This window comes from Helicoverpa zea, chromosome 19 (assembly GCF_022581195.2).
Source record: "Helicoverpa zea isolate HzStark_Cry1AcR chromosome 19, ilHelZeax1.1, whole genome shotgun sequence".
NCBI classification, from domain to species: domain Eukaryota; kingdom Metazoa; phylum Arthropoda; class Insecta; order Lepidoptera; family Noctuidae; genus Helicoverpa; species Helicoverpa zea.
In genome coordinates this window covers 421,936-433,846 of record NC_061470.1, presented here as the reverse complement: position 1 = coordinate 433,846, position 11,911 = coordinate 421,936, and the positions used below count along the sequence as shown (strand labels likewise).

At 42.0% G+C, this 11,911-nt stretch overlaps 1 protein-coding gene across 1 annotated transcript; it reads right to left on the bottom strand.

The window, feature by feature from the left end:
- Nucleotides 1-71: 71 nt before the first annotated feature.
- Nucleotides 72-11,388, bottom strand: LOC124639430 (nose resistant to fluoxetine protein 6-like). Its single transcript, XM_047176786.1, has 12 exons — nt 11,011-11,388; nt 7,379-7,521; nt 4,793-5,120; nt 4,426-4,537; nt 4,158-4,245; nt 3,731-3,897; nt 3,221-3,406; nt 2,817-2,996; nt 2,121-2,271; nt 1,635-1,812; nt 1,179-1,321; nt 72-852 (listed from the first exon to the last, which is right to left on the bottom strand). The coding sequence occupies exons 1-12, from the start codon at nt 11,069-11,071 to the stop codon at nt 727-729; spliced, it is 1,863 nt and encodes a 620-aa protein (XP_047032742.1). The 5' UTR covers nt 11,072-11,388; the 3' UTR covers nt 72-726.
- Between the last annotated feature and the right edge of the window lie 523 nt (nt 11,389-11,911).

The window sequence follows — 11,911 nt, the reverse complement described above, 5'->3', positions numbered from 1 at the left end:
ATAGAGGATCGTTATTCTTCTAGATTTAAACTGGTTACTTTAGCAGTTTATTAGATCATTGCTCACTTAGAAGATAAACACAGCACGATTGGGGTGAATTTTGTTATTTCAGATTTGCTACCAAAGAAATCTGAAAAACACATGTTTCACTACTAAATGTCGAATGTTACTAACACATGCTATTTTATTATTTACAAAACTCTTTACTAAAGTGAGTAACAGCGGGTAACCAGTCCTTTACAGTCAGGCCTGCCTTTACAAATGCGCTCTGCAAATATATACAACTTCTTCAAATTCGCAATGACATTAGGTACTTAGGTACTACTATACATTTGAACACTCAACAATTACACCTTCGAGACTTGGCTTTCCAACGTTTACAATACATTCGTACAATTCGTTTTTATGTATTAAGTGTTGAGCTGCGTCTATGCTAGGAGAGCCGAGCACGAGCGGAGCACGATCCGAACACAATTCGTCTAGTGTGGACCAACTTACAAGCCTCTAACGAGCGCGCTGCGAGCATTTCGTTCGTGCTCGGCTGCGATCCGCCTGTTGTCGGTTTTAGACGAACATAAAGGGATTTGCTAGTGATCGTTGTAGGTTCGTTGTACGTCCACACTTGACGCCGCGAACGATAAGCCGAGAACGGCTCCGCTTGTGCTTCGCTCGTGCTCGGTTCGTCTAGCGTAGACCCGCCTTTGTTGTTTCCGATCAGCTGGTGAGCTACGCTTGCTTGTACTTGAGCAGCAGCAGAGAGTTGAGGGTCCGGAGCGCCGGCATCTCCAGCAGCAGCGTCAGAGGCACTGCTGCCGCGTACGAGAGGCAGCTCGTCGCCAGCCAGTCCACCACCTGCGATGACAGATAGTTGAAGGTATGAAGCTGGGTATTACGGATTTCATTAAAAATGCTCCTCTATTAGTTTGACTAATAAGTTACATGATTTGAGAATTGGGGAATTGGAGAGCTTTCACGTCCACCAGACTGATAAGACGTGTATTCTCTATCTTTATTAACGAAAACTCTCGAAAACCCGGACTGGTAATAACATTACCAGATAGAATTCTCAGAGGTGGTCAATGTTCTGTCTTTTGTCGTGTGGATTCCATCAACATTTGGATATAATACATACTTCATTTGGTAGAGATACAAGGTAGCGTTATTACTGAGTAACTGACCACACTGAGTAGCGAGCTATAGACGGGCTGCGGCCTGGAGGCCGCGATGCTGAGGTTGATGCACCAGTGCAGCAGCAGCACCGACAGCGATAGCCGCCCCAGCGCCGACCAGCCGCGCCACGAGAATACCTGCTTCAGCCAACCTGAGGGAATTCATTAATACCTTATACAGGGTTCTAGCGAATTGAGTCAAGAGCGGATTTCTTCAGATGTTTTAATCAAGGGGCGAAGGGAAGAAAAGGATAAAGATACTTTTTGATTAAAGAAAAAACCGTTATAAACAGTTACCGTTTCTTCATGGAAATTGTGGTAGATTTAGGTATATACACACTGCAGCTTATCTTTTATACTCAAACAAATGATTATACGAAAAAGACGCATAATTGTTGCGTAATTTTCACATGAGCCAAAAGCTTTTTCTTTAACCCACCACCTCCAAGTCTTCTACGTCGTTACCTTCAAGTCCATTAACCATCCCGAAGACGATCCCTCCCGCCAGCAGGCTGAGGACAGGTCTCTCCAGCGCGGTGTACGTCGCAGTGAACCAGGGCGCGGAGTGAGTGCGCACCGTGTCGCCTGATAGCACCCACCACATGATCAGGGCAGGGGACATGTGGTAGGGGAGGCGCACCCACTGGAACAGTTAAATACGCTCGTAGATTTACTTAGTTTTGAGAATTCCAGGATCAACGGAATACTAGCTTTTAGGATCTCACAATTTATCGATTTTTTCATTTTCTTTTTGGCAATTAAGAACAATACGAAACCTTGCTAACTTATCGTATCTTGCGTTACATACAACAAATTAAGAATTTGTCATTAAAATTCAGAATGACTATGTATGTGATTGTGAATATGTGAAGCCGTAGGTAGTACCTGAACAATCATTAAGTCATCTATATAAAACACAAAGAACACACAGCAAGGTAGGAACGAACTCACTTTATAATCACTAAGCTTGACTCCCGCCTCTTGCAGCTCGAAGTGCAGGAAGGCGAGGAACAGCCCGACGAGGCAGGCGGGCAGGCTGCCCCACGGCGCCTGGTACAGCCAGCTGAACGACGAGATACCCGCGTACATCGTGCGCAGGTTACTGCAAACGATAAACATATGGATTCATTAAACATTAGGCTATAACATAAAGCCGACCCCAATAAAGTTGAGCACTATTTCCAACTTTATTTATTTATTCAATTTTATGCAATAAGTCGTGGTGGCCTAGTGGGTAAAGGACTAACCTCTCGAGTATGAGGGTGTGGGTTCGATTCCAAGTCAGGCTACTTGCCTTCAATGCAACTTTTCTAAGTTTGTATGTACTTTCTAAATATATCTTGGACACCAATGGCTGTCAAAGAAAAAGGTAAAGGAAATCATCTTGAGGAAACCTGGACTATATAGTCTGAAATCACCAACCCGCATTGAGCATTGAGCAAGCGTGGTGATTAATGCTCAATCCTTCTCTATGTGAGAGGAGGCTTGTGCCCAGCAGTGGGACAAAAAAAAGGCTGTAACAGTATGCAATAAACCTTACGAAGGCGGACTTAATGCTGAGATGCAGAGATACCACATTAACTTTCATTGAAATCAACCAGAGTACTGGGAAGTTTTCTGGCTTTCCTGACCACAAATAATACGCACCTCGGATAAGCGAAGTAGACGATAGACTTCCAGTTGAAGACATAGGCGAGCACGCCGTTGAGCGCGCAGGAGAGGCACGCCAGCGCGCCCAGCACGTGCAGCGCGCGCGCTCGCTGCCGCACCAGCAGCACTGTAAGCACCGACGCCAGCACGTATAGCTGCATGTCCACTGCCAGGAACCTGGAGACCACAAGAGAACTCAGTCATTTGCTTTACTTGTTGTAAGGACTTTTAGTATGTGGTCTTTGATCCAACAGTACTCCAGATTAGAGACAGTTATGGACAACTGCCTCAGTTTGAGCATGAGGGTAGGTTGAGAGTACCTAAATATCGAAGCGATTTTAAGGAATTTCAGAAAAGAACATACGCTCTAACGGCGAACCCTGTGCCAATTATGTCCTCACCAGGTCTGCACCAGACAGAGGTCCTCAGGATCGATCAGGTTGTTGAGATAGACAGCATGCGTCCAGAACTTGCGCTTGCAGGCGTCACTCTCGGCGGCCACGGCTGCTGTCCACTGCGGCCCGGAGCCGAGGCTCGGCCACCAGGTGGCTGCGAAGCCCACTACCAGCAAGTACACTGGGGAGATCCTGGAAGAATTATATCATTCATTCATTTTTATCACCTCGACAATTTCTGTTTTAAGTCAAGCACGGGTTTGTTGACGGCCGGTATACTCGTAAAAGTGTTTTTGATATCTCTCAAAATTTTGAAGCAAACTCCATTAGGATTTCAAATAGAAAAGTAGAATTCGATGAAATAGGTACTTCACATAGGCACGACACGAAATGACTTGAAAGACTTTCCACTATATGTTTAGACTAACGCACCACATACATATTCGGTGCTAAATAGTACAACTATTTTGTCAGCACCACTGTCAATAAAAAGACTGTTCTATAACGGGCACATACCTGGCTATCCTCTTAACAGTGATGTATGGCAGCAGCTTGAAGGAGACGCAGTTCTCCTTGGAGTGCAGCAGCAGGTTGTACGCGAGGAGGAAGTTGGACAGCAGCACGAATACCTGCACCACCGACGTGCCGTTCAGGAAGATCATAAGCACCGGGTGACGGGAGATCTGGAAAACACCAGTGTGATGATATTTATATACTTTTATAGTAGTTACTGTTGCTTGCTCATAAGAAACCATTAAACATATAGCTTTGCATGGTAGATACATATAGATAGTATTCTTTGAAGTTTGTTTTGGTGTTGCGGGGTCACGGAATTATTTTGTAAACTTCCGCAAGCTTTTAAATGAAATATTTGTGACAACAGTATTGCCAATTTTCACCATATCCTTTCGGCAATATTTTGTGTAGTTTATAGGTAGCTCACCTCTTCGATCCACCTGGGATTGTACAGGTACAACATGTCGTGGATACAGCCGCTGTGCGTCGCCATGATGAGCAGCATCAGAAACACTCTGGAATTTATAACAATTATTTTTAACTCTCAAAGAATAGGTTGAGCAAAACTTGAGTTTTGTGTCATCAATTTGCAATTCGAAATACTCCAAATAATTATTGGATTATTGGTTGTATATAAATGCTACTCTATTTTAGATGTCCCAAGTGTAATTAAATCTTTATGTTGCAGTACACACCTGACCCCCTGCACGGGCGAGAGAGCGGCGAGGCGTGGGTCTCCGTCTTCGTAGGACGCGGTCAGGCGTCGCCAGTTGCTGCGGATCGACCACGACGCTAACAATGGATTCTCTGTAAACAATATGTATTCATAACCATTATTAGACTGGAAGCCGACCCCAACATAGTTGGGAAAAAAGGCTTGGAGGATGAGGATGAACCATGTACATAATGTAGTTTATCAGTTGTGTAAGCGAACATAACACAATTAATAAATAACCATGGGGCTAACCGACCGTGTGTGATAAAGGTGTCCCGATATTTATTTACAATTTATTTATTTAATGACATTTATTTTTTTATGTTTGAAGTATAGAATGAACTTACTCTTCACATTGTCTCCCGTGAACACATCATACGCAGTCCCCAGAATATTGCAAACAAGTATAGCAGTGACTGCCAACAGGAACATTCTCTGCGCTCTCTGCGGCGGCTCGTGCGAGTGCGCGCGCGCCACGTGCTGCGCGTGCGAGCGGCAGTAGCGCAGTCGCGCGAGCCGCGTGCGCAGTGACACGCGCCGCGCCCACTGCGCCGCGCACTGCTCGAAGCGCAGGGAAGCGTTGCGCTCGCCGGCCAGCGCGGGGCAGCGCGAGCTCACGCAGTAGCCGCGGTGTAACTCCGTGCGGTTAAAGTGGTGAGGGTCCAGCGAGTACTCCTGGGAGAACATAGGTCAAAGGAAAAATAAATCGAATCAGAGCCATGTCCTAATGTAATAACAGGTAGTAGCCAATACCTAAGTTAAAGAAGTTCAGTACATATTGATTTCTGACACTTACGCGAATATTAGACATTTAAATAAAACTACTTTTACGGATTTTATCGCGTTATATTAATATTATTTAATCCCGACGTTTCGGATCCTTTACAGCATCCATGGTCACGGGCAGACTAAGGTGTTGGTCGTCTTGATATATTAGTTACAAACAGCTACCCTACATTTTGTAGCAGAGAATAACATGCCTACTGAATATGCTGAACTGTTAAAACATTGCCTAACATCTGGCTATTTACTGTGGAATAATCACTTCTACACGCAAGTGGATGGTGTAGCAATGGGCTCCCCAGTATCTCCCATTGTTGCTGATATCTTCATGGAGGATTTTGAGGAGCGAGCCCTGCAATCTGCACCCGTAACACCCAAATTCTACAAGCGGTACGTAGATGATACTTTCACAATACTACCATCTGACAAAGTCACAGCATTTTTAAATCATCTTAACTCCATAAACCCCAAAATTCAATTCACTATGGAGTCAGAGGCAAACAACTCCTTAGCTTTCTTAGATGTTTTGGTTATCCGTAACCCTAATAACACCTTGAGTCACACTGTGTATCGGAAGAAAACCCATACAGACAAATACCTTCATGGTGAGTCCCACCACCACCCAACACAGTTATCTACCGTTGGTAAATCATTGTTTCAGAGAGCACGTGGGATCTGCGATGAACAACACCTGGGTGCTGAGCTTCAACATGTCAAGCAAGTACTGCACGACAACAAGCTCCGAGTACCGCGCCCTCGTCGCAGAACCCGCGTGAAACCAGCCACAGTTGAGCGTCTACCTGCTGTTCTTCCATACATAAGAGGAGTCACAGACAAGATTGGCTACATCTTGAAGCGAGCTTCAATCAAAACCTACTTCAAGCCGCTGAAGAAGATCAGTCAATTCTTACCACCTGTCAAGTGTCACATACCTCTACAAGATGCGGGTGTATACAAGCTTGAATGTGATTGTGGTCTCTCTTACATAGGCCAAACTAAAAGAAGCATAGGGACCCGCGTAAAAGAACACATCGCCGATGTCAAACACCGCCGTTCCAGACAGTCAGCAGTTTGTGAACACACACTAGACAAGGCCCAGCATTACATCAGATTTGATAAACCACAAGTCCTTGCAAGAGAAAACCGATTCCTACCTAGGATGATTCGCGAGGCTATTGAAATTAAAAAACATCCAAATTTCAATAGAGAAGATGGCTGGTGCATACCACCTGCTTGGAATCCCATCATAGAAACTATTAAATCAAAATCCAAGCCTACAACTGCTCGACCTATGGATACAGTGAGCTCGTTTTGCGTGAATCGGATTGTCAATAATAATCAACAAAATGTAGGGTAGCTGTTTGTAACTAATATATCAAGACGACCAACACCTTAGTCTGCCCGTGACCATGGATGCTGTAAAGGATCCGAAACGTCGGGATTAAATAATATTAATATAACGCGATAAAATCCGTAAAAGTAGTTTTATTTAAGTTCAGTACATGTTTGAATGCAACAGAAAAAATATTAAGCTGAATGTCAGGCCCTAGCGCCACAGGCTATCAAACAGTCATGTTATAAGATCGTCTATTTAAAATAGAAAGTCATGTTTACAGCAGCGTGTTCAAGTACTGATCTTGTTATAACTTAGTGTTTTAATTAACCCAGAAATTACAATTGTAACTCAGATAAACCAACAACTTTATTCCCTCAGACTCAGGATTTTCCACGGCCCTTAATAGTCACTCGACATTTATAGGTCAAAGATAATAATGCTTGAAACCATGTTGAAACCACATGAAACAAAATGTCAATTGATTTCAATTGTGATAAGACACGGAAATCACTGCTTTACTCCACTTAATTAGAAATTAAAGTCACCGCAAGAATATTACTCAGTAATTCAATTAACCTTGCACGTGTATAATAATACGCTAGACCCTTTCTATTATTTCCAAAATGCTTTTTTCCGCATTTGGGTGTTTCCTACTAAAACTAGGCGTTTTAGCAGGGTAAATTCTATGCTCCAGTCTCCAAAATTGTGAAACAACTCCCAGCTGCCGTTGAGGACCAGACCCCACGTCATATAGATTAACAGACTCCAAGGCCGACTACCGATGGCGACTGCAGTGAACCCCAGCTTTCCGTACCTGGAGCATATTGTAGAGCGGACTGGGGTGCCGGAGCGGCTCCACGCTGAAGGTGCCGAGGCAGTACATCCCACCAGGTCGCGCCAGGCATGACTCCCACTCGTCCAGGTGGAACAGCCGCGGGAACTGCGCGTACTCCTCGTCTGCGGGGAGAAAAAGTCAGGCATTTCACAAATCATCATTATCTTCCGAGCCTTTTCTAAACTTTGCTGGGGTCTACTTCCATTTGTTAGCATTTCACAAAATATATGGAATTATCTACGACAAGTCACGCAACGACACGATTTCAAGAAATACATTAATAGTAGTAATAGGCACCCTTCTGATAGACATGCATATTCAAGAGCAACTCACTTGGGTGAGATTAATGAAATAAAGGGCTGCTTCGAAATGAAGAATGTAAATAATGTCAAATTGTACTTATTCTGATGACGCTGATATTTTGACATGCACAGCATTAACACTTCCGCGAGTAAGCGTGACTCATTCTCATGATGTTTATTTGTTAGTTCATCAATTTGTTATCTTGGAGATAGTAGATCGAAGGTACCCAAAAAGCAACCAAATATCCTTTTAGGTTCTAGATAACAGGTAGGTAGATAAATAGTATGACGGTGGGCGTGTGTGTGCGGGTATGTGTGTAATGCACAATTGAACTGAAAAAATAATTGCACGTGCTGTTTACTTATGATCCATTTGTATGATATGTAGGACCTGAACTGTTGTTATAATGAAACTCAGTCGCATACATTATTAACGACATGGAATATTTTTCAAAACCATTTAGGTACGCGAAAATGTAACAGCATAATATGAAAATGACTTTTATAAAACTGTACCTACCTGCAATAAACTTCTGCAATGCCTAAACTATTATGTTTTTAATGATCTCAGATATCAGAAAATATTTGTATGTATTGTGAACTCATTGCCGGGAACACTCTAGAAGGCGTGCACTTTTACTGGTGAGCTGGGCAACAGATACATATATGTAGTGCATGTCACGGTCGCGGGTCCCCGGGCTATTAATGTTTCTTTTTTAGTAACATTTTAGGTGTTACCTGCTAATAGGTATTATGTGACTGAAGTTACAGGTATTTTATCCGTGGTTTTAAAGTCTTTAAAAAGCTCCGGCATTCAGGCTTTACCTAGAACTTTTCCGCGGTGTTCCGGGTGAAAGTACCGAAAATACATACTTTTAAGTACATAAGTACCTAATTGGTAGGTAATTTAAGTATATGGTCTAACTAAAGACAATTATCGGGCACGTCGTAGATTGGTCAAAAATTATCCTTTGTAAAAAATATACTATGCTTCGCTATCATTTCTTGAACCCTTGTCAATGCTGGTTAAACAAATCTTTCATTAATTAACAGTTTAGTGTTAGTTAATATATCTTATCGTAACTATTGCACATGGTGGTTGCCTAAGCAGTTAAAGTTGAACCAGGTCAATGCTGACGCGTAGATCAAAAATATTAGATTATAATATGTAACCCATGGTGCCACGGATTCAAAATCCCAATAATACCAGCCAATTCGCTCCGCCGTTCATTCGAGTGTAGTGTTTCAAATGACGTTCAAAAACTATACTGAAAATGAAACAATTAGAGGAATGCTTAGGTGATAAGAGAGGGTGTCGGAACTCCGCACAGCTCGTTACTGAGCTTATTACCAATTACTAGATGCATATGCAGTAATAACAACATTGGTTGCTCGCTTGTTAACGGAAACTTCTATTTACTATACCTACTTGTCTTTCCACTCTTCAGAGCTTCCTAAATCGAAGACGCGAAGAATAGACATTATGGCGTGGGTGTCAGGCTATTTATTAATTATAAGGACATCGCCTTTACTGGAGTGCGCTCTTGACCCTGCTCGCCAAATTAACATATTTGTCATTTTGGAAACGTTTCAACGGAGATTATGTAACTTTATTGCATTGATCCTTATGGGAAGTTAAGGCTAAGATAATTCATTGTTTTTGGATAGGAACTCCTTTTTTAGGTCTGTTACAGCCTTTTTTTTTATCGTCCCACTGCTGGGCACAGGCCTCCTCTCACACGGAGAACAGACTTTTTAGAGACAGAGACTTTTTTAGGTACCTCATCTAATACCCTATTTACGTAGTCTACGCTCTAATACTGGCGATATCTAGATGAACTAATTTCCGACAGCGGTCTCACCCTTGCTACGGTAACAGCATTGCGCCTTCCAGATAAAAAAGTATCTAACCTTTGTCGGTAAATAGGATATCTCTAACAGTAAAATAATTATACAGATCGCTCTAGTAATTACAAAGAACAAAACAAACCAACAACTAACTCTCCCTCATCTAGACCATCCAGTACAGCTTCGTGTAGTCGCCTTTGATGACTAAACTAAAAATTCTTTATCCAAAAGCGGACACGTAAAAATCTGGCAAGGATATAAATTGAAAATAGAAACACAAGGCAAGTTATAAATACCTGAGGGTCGAGCTAATCCGACAGAATTACCATTAAGAAGTTCACGACCTTGTTCCCCAAAAGGTAATACAGTTTATGTAATTTAAGTAAAGTATTGAAAATGCACGCTTCACCCAGAATGTTAAGGACATGCACTTGGCCCTAGTAGAACGAATACGAGTTCCGTGGGACCAGGGAGTTCCGTAGCTTTACATATGTGATTGTTCAAGAAATAATGTTACTTATGAGATTGTCAGTCAGAGAGAAAAGCATGTTGCTCCGATGACTATATAATTAGGATCAGCGGACAAGGTTGGTGATGAACTTAAATATGTTGCTTTATTTCTATCTTTAGGTACCATTCACTCTGTCTCATCATTCGTTCTCCCTGTAGGTACCATTGTTAGCTGGAAAACCCTTACCTACTGCAGCTAATCACTCCATCCATCCATCCTCCGAGCCTTTTTCCCAACTATGATGAAGTCGGTTTAACCGGATCTAATCACTGCCTACTTTAGGTCAGTGGGTCGTCTTAGGGGAATGTGGAGCTTTCGTAACAAGACTACGGAACTCCAAAAAAAGTTATTTATATAAGGGACATTACGCTACTTGACGTAATTCAATATAAAAGAATAAATAAGTTCCGCCGTATTATCTCGGCAATGTCGCGATTATTCACTTTATATGTAGGGTTATTTCATTGTGGCTGAATGTCGCCGGCTACAGGTTTTGTAGCGAAAGTAGTTAATATGTGACGATGGAGCTTTAATTTTATTTTAATTAGGGAGAAGTTTATATCAGCTGTGAAAGATTAACATTGATTTGTAGAAGTAGACTGGGATTTACATACACACATATACATGAATACAGAAGATAGAGAGAGACCTTTTGTATATGTATAGGTCTATAGGTACATCAATATTATCTTGTCACCTCTTACTAGTGTTCATCCCACAATTGCTTATAAGAGTTAAACATATGTCTATAACAAAAGCTACGCTGCAAGTTTATGAGTTCACTGTACGACTATGTATTAAGTAAGCATTCAGTTTCTAGTTGACACTTTAAAAAGTCTCTTTGCCCATAGATTAGATAAGCTGCAGAAAATTCTAATTTGAACCTGAAAAACTTGAATCACAATAGCAACTGTCTATTAGTCACAATAAAACTTATATGTTTTACATACCGGTGACATCTCTGGCCTGCGCCTGCGCCGCCAGCAGCAGCAAGCACCACCACAGCTTCATGTCGTGTGTATGCGTGTGCGAGGGACCAACAGCGTCAACTCCCTACCCTCCACTGCAAAGGGTCTGATACTTCGCACTCCTGCTTATTTAACTAGGTTCGATTATGTTCCGTGATTACCCACCGACTTCGGCAGCCTTTACCACACTAACACTAGTTAAACTCTTATCTATGAGTGCTTTATGCAGTTCTTATCAAATTCTGATATATTTCGAAAGAATGCACTTGCATTAAGTCACTGCACTGCGATTTTCCGATACTAATATTTCGACAAATTCCAGTAATTATAAATTTAGTTAGACCCAATGCACGACTCTCTTGTGCGACTCCTTGTGTGTTTGTAGCGGATTGTTGCGCGTGCGCAGATCGTCTCGGTTCAATGTCAGTGTCGCGCGCGCATGGGTTTGGGGTAACGCACGTCACTGTGGCTGGTCAAGCATTATTTACTTAATGCAAGTGTTCGCAGCTACATGGTAATGTGTTAATTTGTGACAGGTAAAAGGGTTTTGAAAATTCAAAAGATGTTGAAGAAATCAATCGTATGATCAAAAGCAATGTTGGTTTTATCAGGGTCGATTACACGGCACCACGGAGGACGGATATAAATATAATGGATATAATTGGGTTTTGAAGAGTTTCTATTAGAATTCCCGATGCCATTGTAGATTAGATTTGTTGAAAGTTATATATGCAAATGCATACTTACCGTACAAAATTCTAACTGCAAATGAAAAGGCTTGAATATGCCACAGATGTGGGATTGTGTTTGCAATGAAATATATCGCTTAAATTATCCGGAAAAAATATTTTACTTGATTGTGTAGCTGTGGCTTGAAAAGCGT

Bases quoted from the DNA above. Each gene is read 5' to 3' on its own strand.
- LOC124639430 (XM_047176786.1), bottom strand. From the start codon at position 11,071: ATGAAGCTGTGGTGGTGCTTGCTGCTGCTGGCGGCGCAGGCGCAGGCC. The intron at 7,522-11,010 runs GTATGTAAAACA...TTCTCCCCGCAG, and splicing joins GCAGGCCAGAGATGTCACCG to ACGAGGAGTACGCGCAGTTC. The intron at 1,813-2,120 runs GTGAGTTCGTTC...TAACTGTTCCAG, and splicing joins TCAAGCTTAGTGATTATAAA to TGGGTGCGCCTCCCCTACCA.